At 54.7% G+C, this 18,424-nt stretch overlaps 2 protein-coding genes across 4 annotated transcripts; one reads left to right on the top strand and one right to left on the bottom strand.

The window, feature by feature from the left end:
• Positions 1 to 119: 119 nt before the first annotated feature.
• On the bottom strand, positions 120 to 9,775 carry KLHL21 (kelch like family member 21). 3 transcript variants are annotated; one of them, XM_050714843.1, is made up of 5 exons: positions 9,728 to 9,775; positions 7,575 to 8,669; positions 5,262 to 5,667; positions 3,478 to 3,550; positions 120 to 3,160 (listed from the first exon to the last, which is right to left on the bottom strand). In XM_050714843.1, exons 2-5 carry the CDS (start codon positions 8,599 to 8,601, stop codon positions 2,867 to 2,869), a joined length of 1,800 nt encoding a protein of 599 aa, XP_050570800.1. In that variant the 5' UTR covers positions 8,602 to 8,669; positions 9,728 to 9,775; the 3' UTR covers positions 120 to 2,866. The 3 variants fall into 3 exon arrangements, with proteins under 3 accessions (XP_050570800.1, XP_050570801.1, XP_035413698.1); XM_050714844.1 differs by lacking the exon at positions 9,728 to 9,775 and adding an exon at positions 9,468 to 9,516 and having other exon boundaries at positions 7,575 to 8,659; XM_035557805.2 differs by lacking the exon at positions 9,728 to 9,775 and having other exon boundaries at positions 7,575 to 9,161.
• A 112-nt stretch (positions 9,776 to 9,887) lies between these two features.
• PHF13 (PHD finger protein 13) lies at positions 9,888 to 12,804 on the top strand. Its single transcript, XM_035557811.2, has 4 exons — positions 9,888 to 10,056; positions 10,771 to 10,872; positions 11,168 to 11,720; positions 12,126 to 12,804. Exons 1-4 carry the CDS (start codon positions 10,018 to 10,020, stop codon positions 12,350 to 12,352), a joined length of 921 nt encoding a protein of 306 aa, XP_035413704.1. The 5' UTR covers positions 9,888 to 10,017; the 3' UTR covers positions 12,353 to 12,804.
• The last annotated feature ends 5,620 nt before the right edge of the window (positions 12,805 to 18,424 follow it).

Below are 18,424 nucleotides of genomic sequence, written 5' to 3'. Positions count from 1 at the left end.
CCCTTTCCTTTTTCTACTCACCCAGCAGGCAGCTCTCCCGTTAAATGCACCTCAGGCCTAGAATGAGAAACATCTCAGCAAAAACTTGTTCTAGTAATTTTTCTATTGAAAAACATAGAGATTTATGTAACGTTTTATTTAACTTGACTGTTGCAAGTAAATTTAAAAACAAATTATGAGAATAAAAATACATTATCTGTAAATGTAAAATGCCTTTGTTTCAAAGGATGGTATTTAAACAGTACTCAAAGATTTGGACACAATGGATTTTACAAAAAATAAATACGAATCCATAATTGTTTAGCTGGTTTGGTAATTTCAGGGTGGCAGGTCCAGCAGTGAGCACTACAGTATGAGATATAGCGTACGTACTAGTTATAGTTCAGCATAAATACTTCAGTCTGCAACACAAGTTCAGCCGTACAGCGCACACGGGCAGCTCGGGGTCTTCACACTTGTGCAGGTCTCTCGAGCAACACCACGTCGCAGCCGCCGCTCTTTCTCCCCACACACGAAGTGCTGTGCGGACAGGTGGCTTTGGTGTGCTGGCTCAGCACAGCGGGACGCGGCGATTCTCCCAGAAACGGAGGGTGGGCCCTGAGCTGCTGGCTCCCGTGTGTCCTGTCTGGCTCCTCCACCCAACAGGGACCGCCAAAGCACAGCCCTCGCCCCAGCCCCACTGTGCCACGAGGAGGAAAGCTCCACCAGCGGCTCGTGCGACCGCACTTCCCTGCGCCTTAAGACAAAACCAGCAACGAGAGCCTGCTGCGCCCGGGGGACCCCTGCTGCTCCCGCCTCGCCATGGATCCTCTGCCGCGGGCGGCAGTTTCAAGGCACTGTCAAAGTTTCAGACTTTGAGCAAAGCCCAAGCTTCATAAACAGCTTTCTCAAGTTTCACAGCTAAGTAGCTTAGCATAAAATAGTATTCAAGGCAAAACAGATTTTTAAAGCTGTGAACGTGTTGACTTTAGAGAGATAGGGTTCTGATGCACTCAACGGCAAGCCAGAAGGCATGCAACCCAAGTAGACGGGCTTTCCTTTTTTTTTTTTCCTATTGGTTAAAAACCAAAGGCAGAAAAAAGAGCAAATCTAGCCACCATTTCAGCCACTATTACACTACAATTTCCTGGAAGTAGTGCCCATTTTCAGATGAGCCATACTGCAATCTTAACTGTTTTCTTTTTCAAGAAACATTCCACAAGTAAACTGCAAGCAGCTTCTCTTCAGCTGAAGGTATATTGAGGAAATACAATTCACGCTACCTAGGTCACTTGAGCAAGTACAAAGGCAAATCTTACACGTGCCACACACACACACACAAAGAAAACCCTAAAATAACTAACTTTCAATCCACAACACTCTTGCTAACTCCTACACCTTCGCCAAATGACCTCAGCAGCATTTTCCAATTACTCAGATTCCAAGAGCTTCTGCAAAGTGAAGATGAGACAGGCACGAGAACTCCCCGAGGGTTCAGCAGGTTGCCTCACACCAGCTAATGCATTTCTGCACCATGGTGTCTAAACACCACCAGCTTTTCTTCTACAAGTCTGTGGCAAATCTTCTAGGGAAGTTGTGCTTACCTTTCCAGGCAATCTTTTTTTTCTTTCTTCTAAAATAGCAGAATTCCAACCTAGCTTTTTTACAGCAGTGAAGGAATAAGAACTTGCCCTCGATACACAGGGCCTACCTGCCCGACACAGCACGTGCTGATAGCCTGCTACAGAAGAATTGACAGTAAATTCTGTTAGTCACAAGAACTAGTCACAGAACAAGCCACACAGACATTTTCTGCTATGTTCAGCCCCAAGCTGGGCAACCCCGTAGGAACAAATTCTGTCAAAATAGTAAAGGAGAAGGAAGGCTCCTCCCTGAGGGCCTCTGGCACGAGCCACGAGCCCTAGAAGTCACTCCACAAGCCAGCTGAGGGGGATTCTCTTTTCCCTTTCCCTTTAAAGAACAGTGCAGTTTGGGTGACCAGAAATGAAGGCACCCTAGTTGTAACAATACGATTAAAAGATAAATAAAGGTGTTCTGAGAAAAAAAAAGTGTTCTTCTAGGAAGGAGAGGAAAAGAAACACCTGCAGAAGTTTCAATGACGAAACTTAAAAACAACAAAATACACGAAGAACTAAATTCAGACAACAGGACAGGCGAAGCTTCGTAACCCAGACTCTCTAAGATCCCTGCTATACAGACACGTTCTTTCCGAGGGCATGAACAGGAGCCAAGGGCTACGGTGACATGACAGGAAGGGCTACGCTCTCACAGTAACCTCTCATTCAGGAAGGTCTCTTCCCCTCTAACCGCACCGAGGCAGATGTGCGAGAGGCCTGTCTCCCTCTGAAGCACACAGCAGAGGGGCAGGGTGCAGACCACAGTCCTGCCGGACAGACCCCTCCCACCGCAGGAGGCTCAGGCCATCGGGGGGTCGGTCCTGCCCATTTCCTTCTGTTCCTTTTTTTCTCTCCATAGGAAGAAACTGAAGAAAGGAATCTGGTGACAAACAAAGCGTTGCAGGGTGAAGGAGCTCAAAGTGAAAGGCATCTGACCAAAAGCTGTAAGTCGTGATGCTGCAGTGATGTTTAACACAACTGTTTTCTTCAGAGTTTGCCTCTCAGATCTTCCCTGTGAGTAGTGCTGTGCCTTCTGCCTCCACAGAGAAGGACTGAGGACCGCTGTGCCCGGAGGCCTCGTGTTCTGCCAGCTAGGATTCTACAACAGCATTTCAAACATTCAGAATTTTTACTCCCTCTACTGATCAGTATATGTGTTTCCAAGCACCAATTTGCCTCTGTCTTCTCTCAAAGCAACACTGGTTCTGGATAATGAACTCGCATCGAGCCAGGGACAGCGCGCTGCCCTGCTAACGAAGCTCGTTAAGGTTCTGGTTGTGAAGGTTCTGGCGCTGCCTGTTCAAGTTGATGGTGTTGTCCAGCGTGATGCTGTCATCCTCCTGCGTGGTTTCCGGCATGAACTGTCGGAATATGCTGACGCTGCCGTGCCAGAAGATGGGCTCAGGGAGTCGGCCCACCACGCTCCACGTTCGCGTTTCGGGGTCGTAAGCTTCCAGGACGTCTGAGAGTTCAAACGTGTTATCATAGCCACCAGAGACGTAGAGCTTCCCGCCTAGCACGGCCACGCTCCCCCCAACGTGAACCTACGATTGAAGAATGAATATGCACCACAATTAGGAAGGGGGGTTTTGCCCAAGGAGGCAGACGTCTTCCTACTGTAAAGTGAGAGGGGGCACGGCGCTCACCAGCTGCTGCCTTCCCCCCACGTTAGCACAGCCCTGCGATGCGGAACCGGCACCGACACTCAACGCGAACTTCTCCTTCCAGGTAACCGTATGTTTACATGTTTAAATGCACTCTGTGTTCAGTGGGTTACAATCTAACCAGAATCCTGCTTCCCAAAAGTAAATTAAGCCATTTTTTAACTGAAAAGCATCCAGTAGGTTGGTGAACATCCTACCTGAAGCATGGCAGGGATTTTATCCCATTCATTCTTCACTGGATTGTAAACATCCACTTCAGCTGAGTCATCTCTGCAGAAGATAACACAAAATTACTCTTCTGTGTTCTCAAAACCTTCTCCTTGCGGAGCCCTGAGTTCAGTAGCCCTTGTACGAAGGCTCTGGTCTCAATGTAAAGCCCAGCCTCCAGTACGGGCTTCTTAGGTACCAGCAGTGACGCTCAACCCCAGGGAACACCCAGACCTTTGTGCTCTGTACATGCAACACGCAATCCCAGGCATCACACCTGTACCTCGTATTAACGCGTGAGGGCTTCTCTAATGCTCAGTGAGCATTAGCATCTCTAATGCTCAGCTTTCCCAAACTTAGTCTGGTTTTGGGTTTGCGTCTATGGTAGATGTGTTCACAGACTGACTTTTTGCCAGCCTGTGTTTCATAGGCTTTGGCGCCAAGTGCTTAAGAGTCTGGAAGAAAAACCAGTGCTGTTCTGGAGACTTAAACCTCTATGCAGTTAAAAGTAACGGGATCCCTACTGCTTGAGGGTTTTTTTTTTGCCAACACCAAATTTAGACAGGCCAGAGAACTGTAACAGAAGAGCTAACGGGGCAGCATAATCCCCCAAGGCTTCTTTTACCCGCTCACCACTGCAAGATTCAAGCACGACAGCAACAGGTGAGGGATGTTTGTAACACAGAAACGCACGTTGCTGACACAAGAATGCAAAGAGGACAAGGTCAGGGTGGCCAGAGAAGTGCTGTCAGTCAGTCCAAGACAGTCCTGCTGCAGATGGATTTGAAAGGCTACGAAGTAGAAAATTCCATTTTATTCTTCAACTGCTGATCAATCTGAATGTCCATTTCCATTGATTTCGCCTCTGAAATTATGTTCTTTCAATTTAACGCACCTAAATGGTGACCCAGGGAGTTTCCTCATTAGCTCCCGCAGATGCTTAAATGATCAGAAATCCTGAAGCTTCAATCGCCCTGACAGTATTTGATGGAAACCAAGAAACTCAAACTACTGTCTGCAAACAAGTGCCTGGAACCAAGCCATTCAGCTGAGTGAGAACAAACCGGAGCAGAACAAACAAAGGGTCTTTGGTAGAACTTGCTGCTTTATGCAAGATCAAGGCGGGACTGAAAAAAGCAGAAAAGCGTCTGGAGGCCATCACAGAAGTCAATGTTTGCTCAAAGTCAACACAACAGGATGAAATGCTTCGGCACTAGCATGCCTTTAGTTTATTTTTAATGAAGTGGATAACCGATGGGTTTGCTCCACTAGAATGGCTTCAGATGGGTAATTAAGTCCCAGGTTTGGGCAGGCGTTTAAAAAAAGTGACCAATCATTTCATCTTCAGTCCTCCTATCTTTGCTGAGACAGAGGATGCACTCTGCTGTGCTACAGTTCAACGTTTTCTTGGCGCTTACTCACTTATTTATAGCAACGAGGGGGATTGAACTAGAAGCCGAGAAAACTGAGAAGTCTATTCCAAGCACAACCACCGACATCAGCCAGATTTGTAACTCTATTTCCCAACACTTGGGTTTAAATTCAGATATTTGTACAGGACTTCAAGCACAGATCTTTGAGGTTCAGCTACAGCAGAACTAAAATAAGGAAGCGTGGCAGTTTGCGGAGCAGGGGAAGCACTGCCTTGCTTTCTTGACTCAGTGATCTCATATGACCACTTGTAAAATCCAGACACTTTCCCCGGGAAAACCCCTGTTTACCTGGTGCGGAAGCAGGGCGGGACGGAAGGGACGCGATCGCTGCCGCTGCTCACCTTATGAAGTACATGAGCCCGTTGAGAGTCACCGTCTTGGGCGCGAAGGACCACGGAGGCAGGTGGCCGCAGTTGACAAGGGACCAGAGGTCACTGTCGGGGTCGTAGCACTGCATAACCATGGACTCCTTGCCAGAGAGAGAGCCGATGGCGAACAGCTTGCCGCGGCACGAGGTGGTGGAGCAGTTGTCCATGGGGTACAGCATGGGCTGCAGAGCCTCCCAGCTATCCACCGAGTGGTCGTAGCGCTCCGTGCTGTCGGAGGCGATGACGTACAGCAGCCCGTCCAGCACCGTGGAGCTGTGGTACTCTCTGGCTTTCAGCATCGGGGACACCTCCGTCCACTCGTTCACACTGGAGTTGTATCTCCAGACGCAGTCGTACAGCCTTGACCCATCCGACCCCCCTGCAGCACAGCACACAACATTTCAGGAGTCGTTTCCCAAAACATATTCCTTGGAGGGGGGCCACTACAAGGTGGTGGAGGAGAGGGCTCGACTCGGGACCGAGTTCTTTTTATGCCCTCCAGCTACACCTGTTTAATACCCACATGCACTTTTCTGCTTCCCAGAGCCACACGTTACGAAAACATTTCTGTACTTAGGGGACCACAGTAGTTTGCACCGAGAGGACTTTAACAAACTTTTGTACTATTTCTTTCCCAGCAAGCCAAGAATTTCTCCCGAGTATTCAGCAATGACTCAAAACAAGCATCCTCCCTTGTTCCAAATAATCATTTTCTTTCCCGTTTTGCAATCCCTGCTCCGCTGTTCTCCAGAAGCTACTGTGACATAGCAGAGATTCACATTCACCAGCACCCAGCTGCCAAGGCGCTGCTCCCGTTAGCAGCACGGAAGTCTTCCAGCCTTCCCGACCGGCTGAGCAACGACACTGACACTACACAGAACCACCTCCACCAGCAGCGACCTCGCCGAAGCACGGGGCTCTCAGCAGACAGCACCCCCGGAGCTGCCTGTAATTGCTCTGGAAGGTTACCACGGGACATAAAGGCGCTAACACAAACTAACTGCACGTTAGTCTTTCCTTTTCACAACTCTGCCTTAAAATCTGACCTCGTTCCCTGCTAACAGCTAGAGAACGAACAGTTTTCTGCTGACCTCCGTCTGACCTGCGCTTCAAATCTTTAATAGCACAACGTGCAGTCAGCGCAGGTTGTTGTGCAGCACCTGAGCTCCCAGGTGTTTGTTCTACATCATTACGACCACCACAGGACTGCCACTGGCTAAGGGATATAGTTCAAAGAAAGTCTCTCTACATGCAGATTAACAACCAATTTACACTCCTGTGTCACCTTTAAGGAAGTAATGACAGCCCCAGCGGACCGTCCGAGGACCGTCAGGAGGACGTATGCAGGGGGAGACACTGTGACGCACACACCCTGCCTGCACTCCTCAGTGCCTCAGCTGCACTGCAGCCTGAGGCACCCGGGGCTTTCTGACGGCTGCCTCAAGCACGTGCTTGGCTTGTGATTCACAGGCTCTGAACCCAAACACTTGCTTGGCAGCCAGAAATTCAAAACCCCTCTCATGTCACTCCTATCGTCCAGAGCAAGCAGTTAGAAAGTTTCTCCAGCGCGAGTTCTGGGACTTCTGTCTGCATACTCAGAAGTATTAGTCACAACAAAATACCTCCCAGATTGAGATCAGCTGCTAAATCCCCATCCAGCACCAACGCCAGGAGTCTCTGAACTCCTGGAGTCTTCAGGCTGCAGCCACACTGTGCCCGAGCAGCGTTTCAGGCTCTTTGCTCCTCTGTGCAAAGCCAAGACTCACCGCTAGAACCCAAGTATTTTGGTGGGAGTCCTGACAGCGATGTTTTCATACAAGCTTTCCCGACTCATGCTTTTGCCTGCTGTTTCTTAAGCGCCACTCGAAGACGCGGCTGTTTTCCTACGAGCCTCCTGCCTGCACAGCCGTTAACGACCCAGAGCGAAGGCCGAGACAGAAACGAGCAGGCTGCTCCGGACCACGTGCGCCTCCTGCCCCGGGCTGCGCTCAGCGTCAGGCAACGAGCCCTGCTGTTTTTCCACCTCCAGGAGCAGGCGCGTTCCTGACAGAGGAATGAAAGCAGCGCAGGAGGCAGGCGCTGCACGGGGAGCGGGCTCTGGTGAGCGATGTTTGCTTATTCCCTGGAAAGGCCCTCGCAGCGCTCTGGGGAGGACCTGGAACGCCTTGGCCCGTGCCCCACCCGCCGGCAGCACCCAGCCTGCTGCAGGAGCAGGGGTGCCCTCGGGGTGGCCCTGCCGGCCCACAGCCCGCCCACGGTGCGCCGCGTGCCTCGCCGGTGACTTACCGGTGACGTAGATGTCGTTGCCCAGCGCGGCGACGCTGTAACCCCCGCCCAGGTGCTCGGGGAACTCGGCCAGGTAGCGCCAGTGGCCGGTGCGTGGGTTGTAGCAGTCGACAGTGACGAGCTCGTCGCAGTCGCGGTCGCAGCCGCCGACGAGGACGAGGATCTCGGCGAGGCCGGTGGAGGGCCGGGGCCGCATGCGGGCACAGGGCCCGCGGTCGTGGCGGTCGAGGCGGGCAGCCTGGAAGTCGCGGGCCTCACGGAGGAGGCGCAGACAGGGCGGGCAGCGGGCCACCAGCGGCTCACCCTCCACGTGGGCCAGCAGGTAGAAGCGGCGCACAAAGGGCAGACGGACGTGCGCCAGGAGCTGGGGCAACAGCGGGGCGCGGGCGGCGGGATCGGCACGCACCCAGCGCAGCGCCAGTTGGAAGGCGGCCTCCTCCTTGGGGATGCAGAGCCCATCATCGCGCAGGTAGGAGAGCAGGCGCGGCAGCGGGAGCCGCTCCAGCTGGGCGCCCAGCTCGCTCACGTGTCGCAGGACGAAGCGGTGCGCGGCGGCCGCCAGCGCGGGGCAGGCGAAGGCCTCGGCGAAGTCCTGCATGTCCAGCGCGTTGGCGGGCTCCAGCTGGCGCGCCAGCCAGGCACCGCACGCCTCCTTGACGGCGGGGAACTGCAGCAGGTCGGCGGCACGCAGAAGGCGCTCGGCGATGTCGGGGCCCAGCCCGCCCACGCGGCCGGTGTAGGCAAAGTCGAGGAGGCGCGCCAGGCACTCGGGCTCCACGCCGTGCAGCCGCACGCGCTCAGCCCGCGCCTCCCGCAGCGCCCCGCCGAACATGGCGCGGAAGTAGCCGGAGGCGGCGGCCAGCACGGCGCGGTGGGCCCCGAACTCCCGCCCGCCCGCCACCACCGTCACGTCCAGCAGGCTCCGCTCCGCTCGCAGCGCGCTCAGCCCCCGCAGCAGGGACACCGCGTGAGCTGGCTCCCCGGTCGCTGCCGCCGCCGCCCCGCCGCTGCCCGTGCTCGCTGCCATGCCCTGCCTGGAGGAGGACGCGCTGTGCCACAGCCGGTACGGAGCCCCTCGATCAACCCTGAGAGCAGCTTGCAGGAGAAGAAAAAACCAAACAGGTGGGTTAGCGCAGGGAGAAACGTCCTCTGGCCGGGAAACGGGATAAACTAAACAGCCCCTGCAGACGTTCTCCTTCCCCATCACGGGGAGCAGCAGTTGCATAACGTGCTGGCACCGCCAGCAGCCTGCTGCACTCAGTCAAATCACATTTTTAAGAAGCCCGTGGTCAGGTTTCCCGGGATTAAAGCAGCCTCGCAAGGGCCGGCCGCTCTGTAAAGCTGGCAGCTTTGTGAGCGCCGCGCCTAAGCCACCAGGCATCCACCGCGGGTCGCGGGCCCGACGGGAGGAGCCCTCCCCGCCCCGAGCAGGGCCGCGGCGTCGTCCTCAAGCGCGAGCCGCTGACACGGGCGTTTCCAGCGGGCACCGCGCCCCCAGCCCCGCGCTGATCCCCCCGCCCGCCACAAACCGGCTGCTGAGGCCCGGAGCCCCCCGGCACCGACAGAGCCCGAGCTGCCGCCCGTCCCGCCGGGCTCCTCCGCCCTGCCGGCACCGAGCCAGCCCCGCGACCGCCGGCAGCCGCCCCCTCGTGCCACACGCACGCTCCCCACGCACGGCACGGTGCCGCTCCCCGCGTGGCGCCTTCGCGCTTTCGGCCCCAGCCCGCGCAGCCGCGGGCCGGGTCCCCCCGCACCGCCCGAGGGGAGCGGGGCCTGGGGCCGGGGCCGCCCCGCGGGGCCGCAGCGGGCGGAGGGCGGCGTGGGGCCGGGCGGGACCCCGGGAGCGCCGGTCACGGCGGGGGGGCCGGGAGCAGCCGGTGCCGCTGTACTCACGGGTCGCGCCGCTCCCGACGGCTGCCGGCGGGGGGCGGGGCGGCCCCGGGGCCCTCAGGCGGCGGCCCCGGCCCCGGCCCCGCCCGCGCGGGGAGGCGCTCGGCAGCCCCGGGCGGGGCCGTCCCGGGGCCGTCCCCCGCCGCCGGGTCCCCGCGGCCCCCCCCCTCCCGCCCCGGCCCCCCCCCTCCCGCCCCGGCCCCCCCCTCCCGTCACGGCGCCCCCTCCCCTCCCCCCGGCCCCCCCCCGCCGCCCGCGCTCACCTCGCGCCGCCCCCGCGGCCCCGACCTCTCCCGGCAGCCCCCGCGGCCCCGCTCCCGGCAGCCCCCGCGGCCGCCCGCCGCGCACGCCCAGCCTACATCTCCCGTGGGCCCCCGCGCGGCCGCACTCCGCTTCCCGGCAGCCCCCGCGCGGCCGGACTACTGCTCCCGGCAGCCCCCGCGCGGGCGGCCGCCCCTTCGCCGCCTCCCGCCGGTACCGAGCGGTTCGCGGGGCTCGGCGCTGCCCCCCCACCCCCGCCCGGCCCCGCCGCCGCCGCGCGCCCCGCGGGGCCATGGACTCCGACTCGTGCGCCTCGCCGTTCGCCCCGGAGGTGAGCCGTGCCGGGGGGAGCCGCCGCCCGCCGCCCGCTCGCCGCCGGTGCCCGTTCGCCGCCGCCGCCGCGCCGGGGCCATCTTGTGCCGCCGGGGCGCGGAGCCTCGCCCGGGCCGGGCGGCGGGGGGCGGCCGGCTGCGGAGGGCGGCGGAGGCGAACCCGCCCCACCCCCGCCCCGCTGCCCCCGCCCGTCCCGTCCCGCTCCGTCCCGCCGCGGCGGCCGGCACCGGGCCCGGGCAGCGGGGCCGGGGGGTCCCAAGGGGTCCCGGGGGGCGGCGGCGGCGCTGCCCGGCGGCTGCCGCGGTGGGTGGGGGCGGGGAGCGGCGGCGGGCGGGGCACGGCGGGGAGCGGTTGGGGGGGGGGGCGCACCGGGGGGGGGGGGGGGAGCGGGCACCGGGGGGGGGGGAGCGGGCACCGGGAGAAGTTGGGGGGGGGGCGGCCCCCGGGGAGCGGCAGCGGGGGGGCGGAGGGGAGGGGAGGGAGGAGGGGAGGAGGGGAGGGGGCGGGTTCCGGGAGCGGGGGAGGGGAGGGGGAGGGGGCGCCCGGTTCCGGGAGCGGGCGCCGGGGGGGCTGGATCCGGGCAGCGGCAGCCGGGAGCGGGCCGGGCGGCCCCGCCGCCGTGCTGTGCCGTGCCGTGCCGCGCTGTGCCGTGCCGCGCCGTGCCCGCCCCGCGGCGGAGGCGCCGCCGCTGACCCCTCCCTGCCTCCCCCAGGACTTCTCCCCCGCGTCCCGGCGGCACCGCACCGTGGAGGACTTCAACAAGTTCTGCACCTTCGTCCTGGCCTACGCCGGCTACATCCCGTACCCGCAGGAGGTGAGGGGCGGCCCCGGTACCGGCGCCGGCCGTGCCGCGCTGCTCGGTGCCCAACCGCTCCGTGGCCTTACCGGGGCTGGGCGTCCGCGGCTCCCCCCGAGGGGCTGCACCGGGCTGGGCGGTCCCGGAGCCCCCGCGGCAGCTCTGGGCGCGGCGGCGTGGCGGGGGGCGGGAGCGGGAACGCGGGGCAGGACGCCCAGCGCAACGCGGCGTGGGGGAGAGGGCGCGGTACGGGAGCACCGCGCGCACGCCGCCCCCGAAGCAGCGCTTTTATCTGATTTCTCCTGTTCTCTAGGAAACGCCGCTGAGGAATAGTCCCAGCCCTCCCAACAGCACCGGAGGCACAATCGACAGCGATAGCTGGGATCCCCGGTTCAACGACGTCCCCTCTTCTGTCTCCCTTCCTGCCAAGAACAGAAAGAACTTCAGTCAGCTGAAGCGAGCTAAACCCTATGGTTCCCTGTTCCAGCGGGCAAAGCCTGGCAGTTTCCTGCCAGAGCGAAAGCAAGTCGATAAGATCAGGAAGAAGAAAAAACTGAAGAGAAGGGAAATGGAGGTGTCTGCGGAGGAAGACTACGAGGAAAAGCTGCTGGAGCTGGAGGCAGAGGACTCTTTTGTAGAGACGCCGATGAGCCCCTCGTCTGAGGGCGACCCTCAGTCTGTGACGGAGCACAGCTCGGTGTGGGACTCTGACACGCCTTCCAGCGTCTCCTACCCTGCCGTGACGGCCGAGCAGACGGTGGAGATACAGAGCGTGGGCAAGCGAACGGTCATTCGTCAGGGCAAGCAGGTCGTCTTTCGGGATGAGGACGGCACTGGTGATGACGAGGACATCATGGTGGATTCAGGTAGGTGACCTGGCTGTCAGGAGGTGGCGTGAGAGGTGATGAGCCAGGTGCAAGCGTTGGTGCTACTGCCAGTGTAGCATGAGCAGAATACAAAGGTGCGTTGCCTGTGCCGAGTTAATTAGCAGTTGTTTTGTTGGGGGTAGGTGGGGGGGGTGAGGTTGACAACTTCTGTGACTTTATAGAAGCAACTAGTTCCGCTCTCCTGGATTACAGCCGCTTTTGTGCTCTTCCTGAGCAAGAGTTTGCAGGGACTAGTTCCCCGTTGATGGAAAAATCAGCAAAGTGCCTGTCTTTGAAAGCCAGGTACTTAATTTGGATTGGAAGAAAAATAATTCCCAGTGTAGCTGAAAGGCAATAGAGATCTGTCAGGAGTTAAGAGACGTAACTTGCTGCTTTTCATTTCAGATGATGATTCGTGGGACCTAGTCACTTGCTTCTGCATGAAGCCTTTTGCCGGGCGGCCAATGATCGAGTGTAACGAGTGCCATACCTGGATCCACCTCTCGTGCGCCAAGATCCGCAAGTCCAACGTCCCAGAGGTGTACATATGCCAGAAGTGCCGGGACTCCAAGTTTGACATTCGCCGCTCAAACCGCTCCCGGACGGGCTCGCGCAGGCGCTTTCTGGACTAGGCAAGGGACGCGCGCTGGTGCGCTGCTTGGGCGGGCAGGCGAGCCGTGCAAAGCACAGGCGCCGGCCGGGAGCTGGGGAGAGCTCCCCCGGCCTGCTGCTGCTCGGGCTGAAGGGCCGCCCAGCCTGCCTGCGGCACCGGGGTGAGGTCTCACAAAGCTGTGGACGGCCGGGGCTGGAAGAAGCGGACTGGTCAGAACTGCTGCTGCGTACCGATTAGCTCAAGGGACAGATGAAGCTCTCTGGGTTCAGTGGGGTTTTGTCCAGTTACAGCTGTAGGTTGGATGATGTTTTGGGAATGTATAATACCTTTGCTACATATTTTTTCTCATCCCATTGGGAAACTGCAAAACTTCTCTGTGCTAGGAAACTCCTCCTCTGAAGGGGGAGGAGGAGGAAGAGGGAATCTGTGTGAAGAGTCTGAAAAGTAAATGGCCACGTGTTTTAATTTTAACGTAATGTTATACCTGCCCATTTGTCCGTCTATATCGAGCTCAGATATTCTAAGGCTCCGGGGGAGTGAGTGAATGCATACCGGCCTCTGTGTGATCTGCCCCCTGTTCCGTGGGCCCAGGCAGGAGGTGAGTTCTGTGACTTGGCATTGAGTAAGGATGGGACTTCTTCCTGCTCTGCGGGACTGGTGCGTCTAAAGGAAGAGAACTGTCCTTTTTCTGGATGGGCAGTGCTGGAAAATAGTTGACATCAGATTTCTTAGAAGTCCCTTCTTAACAGTGATTTTTTGTGACTTTGTTTTGCATGATTGGCTCAAATGTGTGTGTGGGGGGGGATACCATTTGCTCTGTTTCCTGGCCCTTTGTTAAACTCTAAGGTGCTGTTTCAAGAAGACAATGACTCTCCCTTTTTTCAGCTCACAGTTAAAGCATGGACTGTAAAAGGGGCTGTAGTAAACTTAGAACCTGGCCAGTCTGGTTCGGGATTAGATCATTTCCATCTGAGTACTACGGCCAAGTTGACTTTGTTTTCACAGTTTGTTTTCTTGAGACTGGATTTATAACCAGAAAACCAAAATCTTTAACCTATTGGTTGCAAATTACACAGATAAAAGCAAATGCAGGCTATGCAGCTAGCAAGGTGAAGTGCAATGAAGAAGATCCATCCGGTTCTGGGAAGGACAAGAGAGCACAGAGGCCCCACCAATGCTGCAGTCCCTTGACAGACCTTTCTGGGGCCTCAGCCCAGGGGAAGTCTCTTCAGAAATGTGACAGGGAGTCCAGGCTTGTTTGCAAGGCCACCAAGATCGAGGTGTTGTCCCTCAGTGACCAAACAGAGCAAGCTGTATGTATTGCACAAATTAAGTTTGTTTTTGAGATGTTTCTCTTGAGTTACGCCTGATGAACGTGTTCTCTGTCCTGGTGAGACCATGAGGCGAGGGGAGTCACTGACTGCTGCTACAGCTTCGGCGAGACCAGCGCTGACAGGAGCGTGTCCGCGTTAGTCCTGCAGACACACCTGGGTAGAGCACTGCCTTACCCGAGTACCGGCTCACCAGGAGACGCATCCTGGTGGTGACCAAGGGTCTGTCAGGTACCCTCCTTTAGACGTCTGACGCTAGGCTGCCAAAGCTCCAGGCAGACCGGCCAGTACTGCAGTGCCCTGGGGCTCCCGTGTGCGATGTGGGGACGTTCAGATTGGGATGATGGAGCTGCACGATGTGCAACTAACTGTTCTTCAGCCTTGGTTCTTCATAAAAATCCCATCCCACCATGCTGTAACAACTGACTCTAGGTTCTGAAAACCAGCTCCAGCTTCTGTAAATCCAAGACCATGACTGGTATGCTGCCTTCCAGAAGCTAAATGGAACCACCAAGGAGTTTGCCAAAGATTTGCCCCCTGCGGCTGCCTGACTGCTCCTTACAGCCAGAAAAATAACCAAAGTTCTCAAATGCTGCCATTTCACTCTGCAAACGGAAAGGCTTTGGAAGATCCTGGTTGCAAGCTATGCGAGGGTTGGACCTGCTCTGAGTATTGGCATTTTTGTGTTTACAGCGTGTCTGCAATTCAACTGGACCTCTGTGGAATGTGTTCCTGAAGTTTTTATGGGAGAAATGTTAAATGGCCAAGTGAACCTGCCTCCTTTTTTTTTTTTTTTTTACAGAGGTTCGGTACTAATCAATGTGACTGACTCTTGTTCTGTTACCTTTTCAGATTTATCCCAGTAGATGGTGTCTGACAAGTCCAGCACATTACAATATCAGCAGAGAGAAAAAAGTAACATCTCCATTCTTTTAGTTCATCACTTTCAGCCATGTATAATTATAGTTTAATTCAGAACTTTATTTTTTCATTAAAACTGTTTTAATGAACCGTGCTTTTTTTAAAATGTGGAACAAATGAACAATGTCTTTGTTTTATTCTGGATTCAAGAGTCTGCTAGTATGATTTACTGGTGTAAACAGTTGTGCTGGGGGGCAGCAAGACTCAATCAAAAGCTCTCTTCCCTAAATGATACACACTCAGGGAAAGATAGGAGGAGTGCCACAAGCAGATCTCCCCCTCGTGTTCAGACAGGGGCCTGCTATCCCTGGCTTTGTAGCAGTGCTCCTCCTGATTCTGCTGTGGGCAAGGTAAATTGTGGTGGAGCCCAGGGCAGGGACCGCCCCCTGGGGCAGCTGGGCTTGTGGTGGGAGCGATAAGAGGCAGGCGCTGCTGGCTGCTGCAGGAACCCAGAGGGGCTGGGGTCTGCCGACAGGCGTGAAGGCTGTGCCAGCCTGGGGGGGGGAGAGGGATCCGCTCCGGCCACTCGCAGCATCAGCCACGCACAGCCCTGGCAGAGGCCCTCTGCGGAGCGCCTGAAACCAGGCTTGGCGTGCAGCAGCTGGGTGCAGGCCGGGGCAGATCTCCGTTCCAAGTGATGCCACGGGCACTGCTGGCTGCGGTGACCTGAGGGCCAAGCGCCGTACCCTCGGAAACAGCCCTTGGGCTGCGCTGCATCTGCCTCACAAAAAGTCATGTGCTCTAGCAACCCAAAACCTTGTTAAACCCTGGGGGAAACCCTTCCCTCCACCCCCACAGCAGCCTGACTGCAGGGCAGCTCTGCCTGCATAGGTGAGTCCTGAGAGCAGGAGGTGTGCGGAGCAGAGGCACCAAGGACCAAAAACTGCCAAAGTGCCGCTTGTGCCTTGCTGCTGCTCCTCAGCTCCTGTACCAGCCACAACCCTGACGCGCTGCTCAGCCAGCCACATTCAAAGCAGCAGCCTCCCTTAACAGCTTGGCAAAGTTAAAAGATTACTCAACTCCTGAGTTGAGTAAACGGCACTGAATCATATTAAAAGCTGAGCCCTGGCTCCTTACAGCTTCTATTTTAATTATGTTTGTAACTTTGAGTTGTACAGAGCAGTGAACAGAAGTCCCAGAGGAGGGTGAAGCTGGAAAATGGCAGTTTCTCACAGAACATACAGGGCTGTTGAAAGCAGCATTTTCTCATGTGGGGCTATTCTCCCAATCTCTTTAAAACTTAGCACTGGCTGATTGAAAATAAGGAAGAGAGAAGGTGGGCTGGAGTAAGTATTCAGCAGGAGAAGACCAACCCGAGACTTGGGGCTAATGGGGGAGACAGGCAGGAAGCAGACTCCACCGTGTGGACACAATCCAGCAATGCTTGTCAAACACTGCAAGGAAGCAAAAATGGAGTTAATGCATAAATTGTTGTGGAGAAGAACCTGCTGAAGGAGCGAGCCTTGTGCCTCGCAGATGTGAAAAGCCACTTGTAGTAATTGCAATGAAAGGAAAACAAAAGTCTGAATCTCTGGAGGGAGGACCTTGCAGGAAAAATACAATCCACGTATTATTTCCATGTACTTTTTTTTTTTACTGTTTAGCAAAGGAACAGGGGCAAGGCCTGTGTCAGTAATTTCATTTTAATGAGTTGCAAATTCAAGTGATCAAAGGTAAAATTCACCTGTTCCTTGCATGAACTACCTTATAATTAAGCAGAAATAATTCTGAGATGCTGGGGGACAATATAATAGAGTGGGAACGCAAGAGAAAGTTTTCTTTGCTAAGAACAAAGCTGCGATGAAGAAAGCACATACTCGAATCCAAGCCGTGGCCAGGTGGCCGAGCGGTCCTCAGGTACCATGGCATTGATTGACTTACATGGGAGGAGGCTGACAAGGTTTTTCCAACGTAACGGGTACCTGAAGTTCTCATTCCTTGTAGTCTTTCATTGGCTGAATTGTACTGAGACAGCAGGAGCATAGGGTTGTCAAAGATGTGAGTGCGTACAGAAAGACCAGGGAAGACTACAAAAAGTAAATCCTAAACCTGTATCTTCGCCTCAGGAATTTCTAGCCTGAAGGCTTGTGCTGAAAAGACTAGCACACGTTCCTGGATCCTCATTAAGGTATTTTAAGCATACGCTAGCTCAGTTAGAGAAAGAGGTGTCACCACACATTTCTATGGCATTTTAAAGTTTACACCTAGAGATGCTACCCTGTTACAAGTTTTAACTGCTGGAGCAGAAGGATGTGCTTCTACCTCTCAGAAATGGTATTTTTAAAACTAGTAATACCATGGAACGTCCTGAAGTATCAAAGCATTTTTTTAAATTGTATTGCTATATATCTACATTTTAACATAGATAATGTCTCTTGAATAATAACAGGATCTGTCTTTCAGGAACTTGTCAGAAGTATTGTTTTATTGTGCAAACTTTTCACAGAAACTCTTCAGTGTCATTTGCTCTGCTCGTTATAGGAGTATGCTTTTTTTTTTTTTTTGTAATTAGTAAATACGTTGTCACTGTTTTGCACTTGCTTATGCAAAACTCTTAATTTTCATTACTCTCACTGGGAGTATTTTGCTGCATCCTAGTCAACACAGAATGAGTATCGCTCTTGACCATATATGTCAGGCAGTGACGAGACATGAAAAAGGAAATTCTGGTGGCAAGTCCTGCTCAGTTCAGCTAGCTACAGATACAATCAATCAAAAGAGGTCAAGAAGCAGGATGGGACATGGGGTGCAGTAACATTTATACAACTTGCAACCCTTGATTTTCAGAGAGTTTATTTTCAATACTGTCTTAAAGATGCAAAGGGAACATTGGCTAGCTTTCAGCTGAATATAATTTATTTCATATTTTACATTTAATATCAGATCAACAGAACATTGATCGTAAGTGAAATAAAAACCTGCAGCAGGAGCTGGTCACAACTGAAGAGTTTTGTTTTTATTTAAAAAAGTGAACAACACTTAATTGTATGAACTTGTTTGGGAGTGGGGGCATCTCTTGCAGACCAGCTCAAGTAAGCCTGTTTTTGGAAATCTAATTCTCTTTTAGTTACTTGCAGCAGGGCATTTAAGATCAGGACTTGAGCAAAGAGAACCATGGTCGAAAAGAAAAAGGGACCAGGTACATGTCAGGAAATGATTTAGGGTAATAATTGTCAAGAGCAGCAATGCACTGCCAAGATACTTTTTTTTTCCTGTCTCACGCATGTAAGCCACGAAGGCTGCTCTAGGACTCACCAAGAGCAGAACTGTGACTCAGACAATTATTCCTTTTCTCTGTAACCAACACCCCCCCCAACTTCCGCAGTGTTGACATACACAGCATTTAGTAGATACTACAGGGCTGCCATTTCTATTTGCTGTGTCACTAGGACAGGACTGCTGGTAAATCGCTAGCATGGCTTCCATGCAAGACTAACCCAGCCAATTTACGTCACAACTGATGCTTTTTAAGAAGAAAGCTGAACTTTACGTTTTCAGCTCTTTACCCCATTTGGCTTCTTTCCTCACTTTGGTCTGGTTTACTTCTGTAAATTACGTTCCTCTTTTTCCTAGAAATAAATTACATGATTGCCCTTCTCCCCAGTTTGCTTTCCTACCTTCCTGAAAACCTTGACAGGACATGGTTCTAGGTGGCAGAAGAAGAGTTAATAAGACAATTATACCTAGTGTCCTTGTCCGGAATAGTAGTGTTTGAAGTGAGCAGCTGAACAGATTCATATGGAAGAGATCCATGTTACTACAAAAAGCAAAGAGCTTCATTCCAAACATACTTGTTCTTAACAAGTACATTTCAAATACAGAATTGGGATGGAAAACAA

The sequence above is a fragment of the Cygnus atratus genome, chromosome 21, assembly GCF_013377495.2.
Source record: "Cygnus atratus isolate AKBS03 ecotype Queensland, Australia chromosome 21, CAtr_DNAZoo_HiC_assembly, whole genome shotgun sequence".
Classification (NCBI taxonomy): domain Eukaryota; kingdom Metazoa; phylum Chordata; class Aves; order Anseriformes; family Anatidae; genus Cygnus; species Cygnus atratus.
This window is presented reverse-complemented; position numbering and strand designations above follow the sequence as displayed.

Coding starts and splice junctions, on each gene's coding strand:
- PHF13 (XM_035557811.2), top strand. CDS start 10,018: ATGGACTCCGACTCGTGCGCCTCGCCGTTCGCCCCGGAG. Junction 10,057..10,770: donor CCTCGCCGTTCGCCCCGGAG/GTGAGCCGTGCC, acceptor TGCCTCCCCCAG/GACTTCTCCCCCGCGTCCCG. Junction 10,873..11,167: donor ACATCCCGTACCCGCAGGAG/GTGAGGGGCGGC, acceptor CCTGTTCTCTAG/GAAACGCCGCTGAGGAATAG.
- KLHL21 (XM_035557805.2), bottom strand. CDS start 8,799: ATGCAACTGCTGCTCCCCGTGATGGGGAAGGAGAACGTCTGCAGGGGC. Junction 3,551..5,261: donor GGGCTCATGTACTTCATAAG/GTGAGCAGCGGC, acceptor TATCTTCTGCAG/AGATGACTCAGCTGAAGTGG. Junction 3,161..3,477: donor AAATCCCTGCCATGCTTCAG/GTAGGATGTTCA, acceptor CTTCAATCGTAG/GTTCACGTTGGGGGGAGCGT.